At 39.1% G+C, this 16640-nt stretch overlaps 1 protein-coding gene across 1 annotated transcript in view; it reads right to left on the bottom strand.

Moving 5' to 3' along the window:
* The window catches only part of nrg3b (neuregulin 3b), a 180170-nt gene that overhangs the window by 26328 nt on the left and 137202 nt on the right, over window positions 1–16640 (bottom strand). Inside the window, exon 3 of the mRNA XM_023426027.2 lies at window positions 2307–2380. Coding sequence (XP_023281795.1) covers window positions 2307–2380 — 74 coding nt within the window. The remainder of the gene's footprint in view (window positions 1–2306; window positions 2381–16640) is intronic.

Here is a 16640-nt window from a genome sequence, read left to right as displayed (position 1 = left end):
CATGTGTACATTCAGTACCATCTGCGACACATGGAAATGTCTCTCTGAATGGAATCTAAATACATCCACATTTTGTATGTTTACGCGGAGGGAAGATTCAAATATTCAACAACATTGATTTTTTTTCTTTCATCTTCTTTCATTTGATACATAAATTATAATAAAACAAATATCTCTCCAACACAAAATACAGTATTTTTCCCTTGCTGTAATCTATGCTTTTCTATGCATATTAATTAATAATATTACCTCAACAGGTCTCTTGAAATGATGAAATAAATCAATTTGAGAAGGAAGAAATAATGTTAGACTCATTGTTCCCACCTCGTAGATATATTAAATCTGTGAGTTCATAGATAAAACTGTTGTTTTAAGGGGCCACAAGATGAAAAATCACTGGGAGTCATCACCTCAAACAGTACTACAGCAGTATTACAGTATAGGAGCAGCCACAGTGCATATAAAGCTTTTTACCTTAGGAGTTAATGCTGCTGTCTGAGATTCTGAGTGTGTTTTCCAATATGCTCATCAAACTGCTTCACAGGATTACCTTCAGCTACTGTTAAACATGCATGTCCCTGAAACACAGTTGTAGCCCTCTGGAAGGTATGTTTAATCCTATGCCTCAGTCCTTTTGAAATTCATAGTGATATGAATAGAATAATAATAAGAAATGTATAGTATATTTTACTGCAGAGTTTTAAAAATGTATAACGTTTAAAATAACATATTAAACAAACTGTCTTTATATTTAACCTTCTCACTCCTCCTGTGCTGTCATCTATTTTTTTCCTTGAATGTCCATTTTAGGTGCAAAACACAATAAGATGCAGCTAATCTCAAAGAACACCATAAAAATCTCCTGATCTGGGCACACAGGAAAATTGATGTCTGCCTGTAGAAGATAAAATAAATCCCATCGTGAAAACCGGGCGCCATGAGGGAGCATGAAACATGCTTCCTGACACTGGCTTGTGACCCCATTAATGGACTCTCAGTGGGCCTGGTGGCATCAAACAGAAGGCAATAGGAGTTAAGTTTTCTCTCTGACTCTTGGTGCAGAGGAGCCAAGTCACTCCATAAAACAGTGTGAATTGGTAAAGCCGCAGTCTCACGGGAAAGGCTCGGGGCCTCCAATTTCTCTTCCTTGTACCTCTGACTTTTGCTTTATTTTTTAACTACACTACACAGCTGTCATGGGGATTCAAAGACTTTAGGGGAATTTTTCATGAACAGTACGAAACTGAAGACTTTCCTTCCTTTTAGCTAGACTAAAGCAAAGCAAGATTAAAGACCATAATAAAAGATACAGGAGGGTTTATGTGCGGGGTTTAATTCTAATATCTGCACTGTAGCTCCGGCTGTGTGGCGGCGAATAAAGAAACACAGTATCATGATTTTCATTTTGACTGTGTCTAGTAAATAAATAATGTTTCTTATTGTCCTCATAATTGCTCATATTCAGAGGCTCCACATTGTCACAACACTGTATTGGTGTATGGTCACTTGTTGTGAAAAAAATGGACATATATATATATATATATATATATATATAATATTAAGCCTAAAGTAGATAATGCAGCAACTGAAAACATCTATATTCCCATGAATTAAACACAGTAACATGTTATAACATTACTTCTTACAGTATGTACTGTAACAATGTAGAATAGCTCTCTGTTCTAATTGTAGGTTGTAGAAATCAGTTGTTTTTTTGGGTTTTTTTTTACTTTTACATCGAAGCACAAGTAGAACTACTGTATGTAAGCATTTGAATAGACCTGATAAAAACCTTTCATCTCAGGCAGTTTGCAAGTCAGTATGTCCGCGAGTGTAGAGACACTTTTTATTTATTTACCGGATGGTGTTTTAACCAATATGCCTGACTAAATAAAAGCCTTTAATCTAGCGGCTCCGCTCGCTCTGCTAAGAGTGCTAGAATGTTTTGTTTCCTTAAGGCACCTTTATGTTCCTTGGACTTACTGCAGGTAAAACTGCTTTTTATTGTACACAAGGAATGAGAAACACAACCATATATGTACTAAAATTGTACAAAAAACAAAAAAAAAAACCCTAATGACTATTTGGATTTCTCTTCATTAGAAAATAGTTCTTGCGCAGTGTTATGTGCTGCAAGAGTTAATCAGAGGCTGATCTCACTGGATTAATATTTATCTTACTGATACAGTACAGTCAGAGATTCGCTCAAGGCCATGTAGCATGTACTTGGTATGGATTTGTTTTCATGTTGCAGATCAATACAACAATAGTGTAGGATAAAAAAAAAAACAGAAAAGAAGGCGTACTTGGGTCTGACAAGATAGCATCTGTCTTGGGTACAAACTGGTCACAGCGCAGGCCATGGTAGCCCTCCTTACACCTGAGAGAGAGAGAGAGAGAGAGAGAGAAAAAGAGAAAGATTTGAGATTAGAAGTTGACAAACCAAGCAAAAAGAACTGAAGTACAACATGAACTATCAGCTGAAGAGACTTTCAGATAAGGAAAGTTAAGAACAGGAAACCTAGACAGAGAAGTAAATGGACGGTAAAAAAAAAAAAAATGTAGAGTGCTCACTGAGGACTGAGGTGGTGGAGGGAGATACACAGAAACTGTCGAGAGGGGTGGGGTGAGAGGAAAGAGAGGAAGGGGAGGATAGTTGGGCAGGCCTAAGCAGCGCCTGCAGTCTCACTGATAGCACATGACTGACAGGAATGCCAGGTCCCAGTGGAAGAATGGGGTACTGGGATGGAGAGTGCTTGGCGTGATGCAGACGACGCAAGATGTACAGCGGAAGGGAAGCTGCCACAGTTGGAACACTCATATAAACAAAGTCCTGGCAGAGTCCAGATATTTGCCTTCATCACCAAATAAATATCCCTCCACTGTTGATGCCTGCAGATCCCTCAGCAACTGTCATAAATATATCCAATGAAATTATGACATTTAAAGTCGGGGCTGTCTATGTTGCAATATTTTAGAAATATCCTTTAATATACAAGGACTCTGCTTGGTTGTAATACATTATGATGCATCTATAATTCCTGTTAATTAGGGATTTCATTTCCCAATCCTTTGCGGATTATTTGAAAGAATAACAGAAAAAACAAATTGTGCTTTCAAAATTAAAAAAACAAAATAAAAAGTTACAAAAGCTTGAAGTCAACATAAAATAAGGGACAAAAATAGAAAGTCTGGAGCTGTTCCTCAGGACTCAGCCCTAGTTTGGCACAATCCTCAATTGTTTTGTTTTTTTCTCAAAGAGGACTTAAGCATTTTTCATTCCTGTCTTCAATAGTGGCCATACTGTGAGCACATTCAGTGGGCTGATCCATCCCTCTGCTCTTTCATGGCTTAGGGGAGACAATTGGGGGGATTTGCTTTGATGTGTCTGTTTCAACATAAACTTGTACATGAGTGAGCGATGTGTCAGAATTGTCCATATTTTCTTTATTCCATCAGTCAGTGACATATTGTTGGTGAACTGGGGGGGATTTGCACTCGCAAGTTGTCCGTCAATATCTGTCCACCATATTTCCACCTGCGTCACAGATCCTACATACAGTATAACGCACTTGGTGAGTGGCAGGCAGGAAGTGGACCATTCAGTCTTACTCAGCTCGGCTTGACCTGATAAATGAAGACGGAACAACAGCGCCGACAACAAGTGAGCTATGTAAAAACAAACGGAGCAGCAGTTGAGATCACAAGTGTCTGGTTAGGGTTGGGACCAGAGTGAAAACTGTGATAGATTGTCATCTTTTTTTTTTTTCTTGACACCTCAAGCTGTAGTTTCAGCTCCATTTGTTCAGTGCGTCTCAGTTCAATATGTGCATTTTGTTATCTCTTCTGTTTACTCTGTGATGCAGAATGGAAACGCACAAGTGATGAAAACAAATAGAAAATATCTCAATATCTAATTTCATGCTGGTTCAAAGCTGATGATAGTGCTAATGCAGCCACATCACCATTTTCTAAGGGTGTCTGTTTTTTTGGTTTTTTTTGCTTTCCAGTTTGAGCCTGTTTAGGAACCTGCTCCTGCCAAGGTGGGTGGAGTAGCAAAAGGTGAGGTTGTGCCTTGGTGCCATGGTGACGCAGTGCAATTTTTGGCCTGGATCCATTTTCACTTACGCAGAGCACCTCATAGCAAAAGATTCAAAAACCATTCAGTGGGTTATGTCTTGATGAAGATTTGAAGGTGTATTAGCTGATTTTTGTTATTGTTTTTACAAAAGAACTCATTACAGCCACTTTAGGAAAATGTTGAATAAAGATGTAAAAGTGATGGGTGTGCTAGACAGTGAATGTGGAAAGCTTTTCAAAACTGAGTTCCATTCATAGTGATCAGCAGCCCTGTCAAGCTGCAGGGCGTGATCGTTGAAACGGTCATTCTGTATTATGTGGCAGTAAAAATCTCTCTAACAGCACCTTTAAATAGGGGGGACTCATTACTCTTCAACCGATGTATGAAAAATATCCTTGAATTAAGCCCTCTAAATCTTCAACCCCAAACTCTTTGTGTCATTTCATTTCCAAAGTAATAAGCAAAACACACAAAACCTCTATAGTTCTCCGCTCAGGCAAAGGAGGGGATAAAGAACTTGATTTTCTACTGTCACCGTCTCTCCTACAGATGTCTACCCCTTAATCAAATTGAAAAGAATGACTAATTCAAACACCCTGGCATTCTCTGAAGTCTCTCATCCTCTCTTAAATGCACATACACACACACACACACACACACACACACGCCCGATTATGCTGTGTTATGTCGTCCTTCAGAGCAGCACACAGAGCTATAGCTATACAGTAATTCTGCTGGGGTTGATTACTGATGCTTCCTGGAGATATTTTGGGGAAACAATTGTGCGGATATGATGACATAACAGATCACAAAAGATCACAAAATCTTACAATGTTATCATATGTCAGATGATAATGCTCCATAATAATGCTCCATTTTAAAAAGTATTCATTCATATATTGCCCAAGTCTTGACCACTGTGCATTTGTGAGCCAGGCATAGGATAATTAATTATATGCATAACAGAGTATCTAGTGTAATAAGAATTTTAAGCATCAATTGGATTTGTATGGTCACTGTTCGTAATGCACTCAATATGCATTTTAGGGACAACATAGGCGAACGTCAACATGATTAAAGTGACCTGAAAAACATGCATCGATGAAAATCTGAAACAGAATATCCGTTTAAAAGTTATCGTTAATCACCATAGAGACAGACCATTAAATCAGAGTGGACATTTTACAGTGAAATGGAATATGCAAAAGAACATGCCATATGATGCGTAAAGCACCAGTCCAAATGACTAATGCAAAGATATCAGATTAATTACCAAATGAAAACTGCTTTTGTATGGGGAGAAGTTAAGTCAGCGCCACAGTTGGGGAGGGGTGGAGTATCGACACACACATCCATCTTACATCTGATGTTAAAATTGAATATTTGCATGAACTTTTTGTAAGAAACGTTGTATATCAAAGGAAACAGGAGCCTTTAGCTTTCGCTAATGTTCTTGGTACTGATATAAACTTTGGGCATCCCTTTGTTCTATTCAGCTGAAAACTGAATCCTTGATTAAATACAAAACACATGCACTGCCAAATCTTCTTCTTTTTTTTTTTGTCAGCGTGCCAATCTCAGTCAAACAGCCAATGATGTATCGTAAAATCCAGGGCGGCACCCAAGGCAACCAGTCAGATTTCAAGGGTAAATCATTCCTCCGCTCGCATCACTTGCCTCTGCCCTACCTCACACCTTTTATCCCTGAGAGTGAGCTGAGACGCCTTGTTAGTATTCTGAATCACAAACCCAAAGGCAGAAAGCCTGTCTGGCTATCTGTTTACGTCTGGGCTTGCTTTCTGTTTGTCTATGTCTCCATCTCTCCCCTCCTACCATCTTTGTAGCACTGTGAAACAAGCTCAGCCATCCCTCAATGAGATGCAAACAATGCTTTGTAAATGTGTTTGTGTGAACATGGCGTCGAAAGCCTGAATAGATGATAAACAATATGAGATAATGACGCGCTTTGAGTGAGTGTTTGGGTGTGTATCTCCACTGAGGGAAAATGGGAGAACAAGAGCTTGTACTGTATTTGTGTGTTTGTGTGTTTGTGTATTTCAAAAAGGGGGAAATATCTCACAGTGAGCCCAGATGTGTGTGTATGTGTGGACTGGAACACGTAGGTAGGCCTTTTTGAATGTGTGTGTCTGTTTATATCCTGCAGCCACTGTGTGTATATACAGCAGCTATAGACTCGGAGCATGTTTTCCCCCACTGCTCCAGAGCTGTCTGTGACTACCCAGCTGCCTTTAACACATGTTCCAGTCACAGGGAAAACACACCTCTAAATCTGGAGGATGACAGAGGGGTGGGGAGCACTGCCTCATGACTAATTACCATTCTGCCTGTTAATTAGCGTGAAGAAAAATAAAGGATAGTCTGAGTGCAAGGGGAGGGAAAAGAGGTTCAAGGAGGAGAGAAGGGATGGGAATGTGTTCAAGTCAACCAAACTTTTCATTTAGCTTCCGACACCCATCCATATTAACCTCCACATGTCCTATATAATAACTGCATGTGAGCTACAAGTGATGTGGCACAGGGCAGGTACCATAGCTCACTGGAAATTAAAACTGCCCCAGGTGTGTTGAGCACTTCATGTCTAGACTGACTCAGGCTTGCAACTTGCTTTTGCTTTTTTCTTGTCATTGATAGTTTTAAGAGCATCAATTGTGAAATACAGAATTTGAAAAGGGGCTTAATCACTCGCTTTTTCCAGTATCTGTTGACAACCAATTCTGTCGTGCAGCTTATGGTGGTCTTTAATTAATTTAATACGGTCATGGTTTTAAAAGAGAATTGAGTAATTTAAGTTCAAAGTTCATTCTTTACTTTGGACACAGCGGTTAACATTGTTTTCTCGAGCACTCTGAAGCGCCTCTTTGCTTTTTGCGAAGACATAGATGGAAAGATCAATCTTACTCTCACATCACAAAGACTGGAAACAGGGGAAAATTGTGCCCTGCAGCCACGAAATAGCAGCACACATACGATGTGCCTGTAAAGCTGGTGAACTTTAGCGGTGCTTGTATGCAAAGTTTGTTCCCTTTAGACAATAATGTTTATGCTAAGCTAAGCTAACCAGCCCCTGGCTATAGCTTGAAGTGGCAATAGACAACTTTCTCTCCTTGTGCTTCCAAGTGGTATCAATGTTGTTTCCGCTGACACAAAGAAGAATATAGTACATTTCACCGCTGCTCATTTTTAGAAAGGTCACTGCCAGGAAATGTGTTCTTTGTATAGATTATCGAACAGACAAGCAATAATTTGTTTCTGGCTGCTAGCTGTAGTGTTAGCAACATGGCTGCCGCTATCTGCCTGGCTACTGTCCAACACAAGAGACAACTGTAAGAATCCCAAATGAACAAGAAACCTCTGATCTCGGTGCTCTGATGAAGGCAAAATAAAACACTTGGTTGTATTAATAAGTACGCATGGTTTGTGACTTACTGATCTAATAGAAATAAATACAACTGAATGTTGGTTTTGGACCCACATGGTCAGACTGGCCATAGGGACTTCCAGGACAAAGCCAGCTGGGCTGCCACATTGTATTGATGGATGGTAAAAAAATGAATCAGTCCCAGAGGATAAGTCCAGGGTTGAATTTATGTCCCAGTCCAACCAACAGGGTCTCTCCACTGAGTGAACAACCGTCCAAGGTTCACTCTTGTTTTACTTCAGTTTCTGTCACTCTCCCTCTTCTCCTTCTTTGCCTTCTCCAACAACGGGGCTCTTCTTCTGCCAGGTAGAGTTTCCACAGTTTCTCCACCATTTCCGCTACCTGGGGAAAGCTACCAATAGCTATGCACTTCTTCTGTGCCGATAATTAAGCATTGATTTTTCTGCGAAATGTCATTGTTGATTGCAGAAAAAAAAGTTCATTGTGAGAGTGAGGCTTAACTAATCGAAACATAGATGGTGTCATTATTCTCTAGCCATAACATCGTGCAATCAACATTTACTTCAAAATGATAAGTTAATACAAAAAAGTTAAAGTTACTGTTCCTTCAGTGTTTTACTGTACAGACATGAGCTTAGTATCAGTCTTGTCCTTCAACTCTCAGCAAGAAAGAAAAAAAGTATTTCCCAAAACATCGAACAATTATTTTAAGGACTTCTCGTCTATGCTAGCTTTGAGGCTGAGGTTCAAAGTTCATTTTTGACCTTGACCAAACTGCATTCAGAAATATTGAATGGAGTGTTACTGTTAAATGGTCTGCACTTTTATAGCACTTTTCTAGTCTTAGAGACCACTCAAAGCACTTTGCAATATATGCCACATTCACCCATTTGCACACACATTCACACACCATTATTCTGATGGAGCAGCCATCATGGGTAATTTGGGGTTCAGTATCTTGCCTGAGGATACTTCAAAACACAGACTGGAGGAGCCCAGGATCGAACCACCGACCTTCTGATTAGTGGAGCATCCATCCAGAAGCATCTAGAGAGGTGAGTCTTGATTCAAATTAAATTGTATAACTGCCTTGTTTTGTCTTTTTGCTGTATATGTAACACTGGAATAAATTAATACATTTTGCATGTGTGTTCTGTTGCAATAAGGCTAAGAAATTGATTAATATTTTTATTAAAATACATTATGTAGTGCATATTGTATGCAGCTTTATAGACAATTTATAATGTATGAAAATATTTTTGTGTGTATGTTATTTCTATTTCATAGTTTCTTTTTAATTGGTGGCCTATAGCCTGAGCTACAGTTGGATGAATTAACAGATGGCAATTCTTCTGATTGAAAGCAGATGGGGATATGTAGCTGCATTGAAAATTCCATCCCTGAGTAGAACATTTGGCATCCTGTATGGGTTCTTTAGTATGGTTATGCCATTTAAAAAAAGAGAAGGTTAAGTGCAGCCACAGCCTTACTCTATCAATGTGAAAAGCTCTCTAGCATCATGTCTTGATTTATCTGGATGACATACTGTATGTACAACTAAAGCTGGCTAGCTCTGAACTGAAGGACTTAACTACCACCAGCTTTTACATGTTAGTTGTTTGTGCCAAAATGAAATGAGTAACTTTTTATGCTGGCATACACACATGCCACAGAAATACTAGTAAACCAACGAGGAAGAGACACTGCACGCTACTAAAATGTTGGCACTTGATCTAATCTATGCACGATGATGATTAGGTTAAGTTAGCAGAAAGTATCTACCAATAATCTGAAGCACAGCTAATGTTGGACTGAATCCGTTTTCCCTTAATTCTCTGACTTCTTCGAAATCTCAGTCTCACTATCAAAGGCAATCATTATTTGGCAGCAGGGGTTCTCACCACACTCACTAGACACATTTATTACACTGCACCAAGTCTTTTGACTCACTGCCACATTTCATATGGCACACCAACTGGTGGAGTTGATGTTAAGTATTACTGAATTGGGCGTTACCCTTAATTTCCATAACTTGACCTACAAGTCATGCATAGTAAAATCAAGATTTGCATATGCATGGCAATCACAGATGCAATATGGCATTATGTTAATTGCTAAATACTGAAATAAATTATTTAAATTCCATTCACTGTGTGGGGTGTGCCAATACTGAGGTATTTTTAATTTGCCCATTTTTGAGATATAGCACCTGCTGCAGTCCATGATACATACCTATTTCATCAAGTGTGTAAATACAGCACTGGAGGAGGCTGAAGGCATGCAGCTGATTTAAGCTGCGCTTGCTTTCCACCACAGCCTAATTTTTACCACTGGGAAGGTCGGGATGACTGACTAAAATCCATTTTTTATGGGAAGAAAAAAGTAGATCTCCAGTGGTCTAATTTCTTTTATAATAAGAAACACACACATACACATATCGCACCCACCACATGCATGCATGCATACACACAGGCATACCACTGCTTCACTCTCAATATCACAGCCTAATCAGTGGCTGACACTTCCCTCATTGTTATTGATGGGCTACGAGAGAAGAATAGGCTATGAGTTTGCTGCAATCTGGCCAGATTGTTCTATGGTTACAAAAAAAAAAAAAACACAAATCAAGGCCAAAATGCCTGAAATAGACAGTTTTCATCCTTTATCACATAAGCCATACATATTGCTATCTGTCCTGTGCAGCAGTGCAGCAGGGAAAGTAGGGTGGACATGATTTATACCTTGAGTGAATTTGATGGATGTCCATTACTATGTGTGTGCTGTTTACATACAAGAGTGATATGCAGCTGCCAGGATGTGTCTGTTGAAAACTTTAATGCTAAACCAAGAAGAGGCCAAAAAGACATAAAGCTAGAGGGACGGCTGTCACTGAGGAACTTTTCTTCCTATGATGCGACCATAGCAGTTAAATAATTGGCATCATAAATTTTAGGAGATTTAATTACTTTGATGACAAAACAGCACAATAATGAAGGTATTTCATTTGCTATGGACATGGAAAGTACGATGTGTGATATACAGCTCTATAATACCTTGAATGAAATCTAGACTGTCAGTCACACATCTGTAGTCTCAGATATTGTGCATGCAAACACAACTGCAGTTAATTAGAGCTTCATTATGGTTCTTACTAATGAGCCTCTTTACTGTAGTAGTAAATACATGGTGAATAAACTTAAGTAAGTTTGTACTGTCGCCATTTCTTTTATAAGGTTTCACTATTTTTTGGGTCTTGAATACATTTAGCAGCCCTGGTAACTAGTGTTTACAGTATACTGCATTTTCTTGAGCTGTACCCTGGTGTAATTGCTGCTGCAATGTCCCCATTTTGCTGCAGGGATCATTACATTTTCATCAGCTAAGACAGTAAACAAGGCGACTGCAGCCATTTCATTCATCAAGATAAACACGCACACTTACACAGTCTCACTATCAAATGTCATCTGAACTAACTAGCAAAATAAAATATTTCAATAGGCGCATGGCACAAAGAGCAATGCGGCACACGATGTTCTGGTCTGGTGTGCTCAATCTACAATGCTCCAAGAAGTCATTAAGCTCGTGGAGGATGAAGATGTCCCCGGCTTGTTTGCCTTGCACGTCAGCGGTGCTGAACGTGAAACCGGGAGCTGGCACTGTATCACGCAGGAGTGCACACTGCATCATGACGGAGCTCCCAAGCTGCGAGTCTGTAACAGGTGCTGTTTCAAAGGACTGGAGATAACAGAGGGGAAAGAAAGGGTGAGGGGAGACGGACACAGACAGGGAGAGAGAGAGAGGGGTGGGGGGGGTTGCTGCTGAAGGGGATGTATTCCTCTTCATCTTCAGAGATTTCTTTCTGCTTTCTCTTTCTGTATGTTTGTGTGTGTGTGTGTGTGTGTGTGTGCCCGTACACGTGCACACAATAGCAAAAAATAAATAAATAAATAAATAATAAAAAAAAAAATACTGGCAGACTGGGAAATTCTATTCTGTTTTTGAAGAGAATAATACTTTAAGCTCCGCTCTTGAAGATTAAGGATGAATTTTACCAGCAGTCCATACAGGTTAAATATTCATAAGATTTGCACTTCTAACCTGGTATAATACCAGACACCTGCATTGTGTACTATTAACCCCTGCACGTAACCTTCCACTGACACATTTTATCATTTTGCCTTTCCACTTCTCGTGATCCATAATTTAGAGGTTTACTGGAAAAACTGCTTCCACACTGGACTAAAAGAAAAACAAAAAGAGATTCTCTTTGCTGTCTGGAACAAAAGACCTTTTTCTGATGTATTTTCCAAAGTCTTTTGTCTTCTTATTGCTAAATATAGGCACAGAGCATCATCAATAAATATATTCTGTTTAGAGGCGCCAAAGCAGAAACAATCGACATCTTATATTCCATGGAGTGAAAGCCATGCCATAACCAGCTATCACTGGGTTTCCATGCAGCTGTGTTGTTATTTGCATCATGTTCCTGTTAACCATATTGTATGGGCCATTCAACATTCAGTGATACCATAGATATACAAATTCTGACTGATGTCTTTATTAAAAGTTATCAAATTTTTCACTGTGTTATTTGAAATCTTTTGGCCAGTGTACAGAGAGTTCAGCCTGTCATTCCTTCAGCCTTCAGGGGCGCAATTTGGAAAACGGATTACAACATTATGTTAAACAGCAAATTTACAGTACTCTTTGATTTCTAGGTTTTACCAGCAATTATGTAAAGTCTATATTTATGGCCCTGTGTGTTCATCTAATGACGACTTACAATTTGTACGCGCAAAACTATTACCACCACAGATGATTGTATTTGTCAGTCAGGTAATTTGGGAATTCCGAGATGATAAGAGGGTTAACCGCCTGAATACTTTGACTGAGATCATCCTGACTATTTTTAAAGACACCAAAGAAGCTATGAGAGCCAGCCATCAAAACACATCTTCCTGAATCACCGGAGACATTTCTGTAACTTTTATTATTCATTAGACTTCTCCTTTTGCCAGACGGCCTCAAACACAGACTTGGCTTCCTCTGCTATGATGCATTACATTACGAATTTAGCAGGGGTGCTTGAACTGTACCTTGAGAGGACATAATGCGATTATTAAACTATTAAAGAAAGATGGCGTGAGAGAGTGAAAAGCAGCACTAGAGCTCCTGCTTGTCAACGAGGTGTGTAAACGCTTATCCTCCTTGGTATCATTTACATTCCCCTTTAGAACTGATGCCATGCAAAAGTAATTAAGTTCAACCGTGCTGTTTGGATCCATGACAACAGATGGAAAAATACAGTCCTGACATAACTCATTACTTGTGAGTGATTGAGTTGCATTCTTATTTGTAAACAGCTTTGTCTGACTTTACCAAAGGTGCCAAGAATTGTAGTAGGCGCGGCACATTACATCACCACAGCGGGAGCAAGAGTGACCTGAATAATTCACCTCCTTCTGGTAAGTGAAGCTGTATGTATCATCGCATCATAGTCTTGCACGCACGCATTGTCAAAAAGTGGGGGCCTGTGTTTGAGTTGATGATCCTCTCAGAATAATGCAGATCACTCGGATGTTCTATAGAGGAAACATGACTTGAGTGCATTTAAATCTTGAATGGATTTAAATGTGTAATTTCTTACAGAGCTGAAAGAGAACTCGTGTTCATTTTGCGTGCATTTGCTTTACATGCTTTCAAATAAACACATGTGTGTTGAGTCATTTCAGAAAGTCATTTGTAAAATTAAATAAAAATGTCTTTAGTTTGAGGATGTAACCGTGCTCATTATTCACTTATGAAATCTGTGTGTGAAATCTATTTCCCTGCATTTTCTTTTGATAAGAACAGTAATGGCGCCATAGATAAATAACTGTCAAGAAATGACCTTTATCTAAACAAGTGCTTCAGTTTGTAAATAAGCACAGCATTAAACTAAGAGATCTCTTGATTATCATGGGGTGAGATGGATGCTTTGGTGTAGACTGGCAATTTAGGCTTAAAGGAGAAGGCACTGCCATTAAAACATGATTATACAGTGATTATAGGATGAGAGAGTGTAGGGTCGGAAGCTGAGATCTTTTGACACGTAGTATCAACGTCTCATGGAGCACTGTCATTTTCTGTCTTCTCAGGAGCAAAAACATCAACTTGCAGCTTTTCACCTTACTTTTGAGTTTACCTCGTAGTAACACATGAATGGTTCATCTTACTCCTCTAATATAAGGAGTGCTGTGTATCTCTTTTTTTGTCTGTGTAAATTACAGAGTATGCCTTTGGGCTTTTTTTTTTTTTTTACTGTTGGTTGGACAAAACAAACATTTTGAGGAAATCTCCTCAGGCGCTGAAAAATTTTAATTTTTCACTATTTTCTGACTTTTTAATACTCTAAACAACTGTGAACAATTAATAAAAAAAGTAATCAGCAGATTCATTGATCATGAAAATATTCAGCGGCAGCGTGACCAAAAATCATCATCAACATATTAACAAGGCACTTTATTGGGAACACCATACTAATACTGGGTAGGGATTCTTCTAAGAGTCAGCTCCATGTTGACATAACTGCATCGACATAATTTGTGAAACATTGTGAAATGTATTCACTGTATATAGCATGGCCATAACTAACAATTACAATGAACAAAAAAAAATCACAAGAAAAATAAAAATTAAAAGTGAAAATGAAATAGAAATAACATAATGAGGGAAATGGACTATATGAAATACCAATACACAGATATATACATATACATATGAATGTAAAAAAGACAATGTTGATGGTATTTGTTGTTGAAAAATGTGGGCAAACAGTATAAACATAGTTGAATCTAGCATTCTCAACTTTCCTGTTTATGGTTATACGACATGAATGTTCACACTAATGTTCACACTTTTAATCAATAGCACAAACACGATGATTGGTCAGTGTGCTGGCATACACAGTGATTTTTACACCAGGAATGGGTGAGAAACACTGACAGTGTGAATGCCCCCAGGAGCTGCAAGCAAATACTACTATCATGTGCACAGGATTATGATGCAGTTTTCTCCACAAACGTCAATGATATTAGTTATGCCCATATCCGTGCTCCTCGTCTTGCCCTACATAGTACAAATCTGGCTCTGGTTTTTATGTATCTCAGGGATCATTCTGTGCTGTGATGCATAACAGAGTGCAAAACCCACGACGCCACGTGGCTCCAGGTGTTTCCTCTGATCTGCATTCATATCCGGAGCTCAAGGATGTCGAGCTGAGTAAACTTTCGCTCTTCCAAGGGCTGAAATATTGCTTTGCATTTTTTCCCTCATGAATGCCCACTCACCGTTCAGTGGGGTCACTTTTTTTTTTTTTTTAGCTTTTTGAAAATTATTTTCTGTAAAGAAAGAGGAGAGTGCTGCCTTTTGTGCCCAATGTTATGGATGCTGCTGACATCTGCCGCTACAACCTTAATCCTGTCGGCTACATTCAGCATGATTGAGCTCAAATCATTGCAAATGCTAATAACTCCAACGGACCTATACATACACACTTGCAAATGCACGCGCATACACACACACACACACACACACACACACACACACACACACACACACACACACACACACACACAATTACAAATACCCAAACACACACAAAGAGTCAAGGCAGAGCTTTGTCTGTAGATGAACTGACTTGAAGCCAAACCCTCTGGCTCAGCTACAGTATCAGCTGTAAAAGATGGATTAGGGTCCTCTATAACTACTCTCACACTGAGGCACAATGTAATAAGTTGTGTGTGTGTTTGTGTGTACGCCTCTGTGTGTGTGTGCGTGGGTGTGCTAGAGAAGAGCAGCTACATCTTAAAGTGACTGGCTACACACAGCTACACACTGTGGCTCCTCTGCGTTGAATGTGGTATGTTTACTTCTGCAAGCTGCCTACAAGTGCGAGAGGTTTAGAGGAGTGTGTTCTGATAGAGACGACTGGAACAGCTTACACTGCTCTCTAACAGAACCCAAACAAGTGTCTGGGGGAAAGAAGAGATTGCTCCCATTGTGATCAATCTGACTGCCTTAGCCAACCATCCTTGAATAGATGGTCACATTTCTTTACTCTGCAGGCAGACGCTGCCATGCAATACACTGTCATACACAATGAATGGCATCTTAGCCCAGCTTAAAATCTGTCATTAAACTCATATTGTGCCTGGTGTCTTTATAATTATGTCTATACAATATATGACAGTGTAATACTGGCTGAATGCATCCTAAATGTTCCCAGTCACAAATGTGTGTGAGTATAGAACACACTGTTTAAAAGACCTGGACTTTTTTAGTTCGTATTTCACAACTTCAGTGACTTAAAATATGTTCATACTGCTCGGTACAAATGGAAAAATAATTGATTCCTATAGTGAAAACTGTCTTTATTTCATACTTAAGGAGCGTTAGCAACAGAAACGGCCACATGAATTTATCAGAGAGACAAGGAAACGCTGGTGGTTTTGTATGTTTTAACCCATTAATCATCTATTGTTTATATTTCACCTTCTACCACGGATCAACAAGAATTCTAATTAGGCAATGGTGTCCATTAATTTCTTCAGACACAGGTTTTTGCAGCTGTAAATTCATGTGCTAGTATTATGTGCCAGTTAGTTTTCATAATAGAAAACATCCAAATGAGCTTATACTCGGCGTACACATCAGTGGGTAATATACGTACTTATTGATGCTTTTCCAAATGATACCACAGCTCTGTGCATACATTGATCGCCTTAAAGAAGTCATTTGTTTTGTTTCATGCTGGTATGAACCTGCAGTCAAGTCATTTAAGTCAATTAAGCCAGGTCAATATGGTCATAGTCGTAGCACTGTGCACAAATCCCGCACAAGAAGACTGTACACTTGAACAATCTAAATATGCTATTGATAGATATTAATCATTTTCAAATTGCGCTAGGGAGTTCTAGAAAGTTCTTTTAGCATTCTGATATCCAATTTGTAATACCAGACCCGAGATAAATAGTATATAAGCTGTAATATTAACGCTCATGAGTTAAAATTCACCACCCTAAGCAGGTCAGTGCTTTGACACAACACAAATCTCAGCCCTGGGATCCAGCTGGAACACAAAACAAATACAGTCCTTAGGCAGTGAGAAAACACCCCCCC

The sequence above is a fragment of the Seriola lalandi genome, unplaced genomic scaffold (genome assembly GCF_002814215.2).
Source record: "Seriola lalandi dorsalis isolate HSWRI2012SDOR001 ecotype SW California unplaced genomic scaffold, Sedor1 jcf7180002054801, whole genome shotgun sequence".
Taxonomy (NCBI): Eukaryota; Metazoa; Chordata; class Actinopteri; order Carangiformes; family Carangidae; genus Seriola; species Seriola lalandi.
Note: the sequence above shows the minus strand (reverse complement) of the source record. Positions and strands in the feature narration are given on the sequence as shown.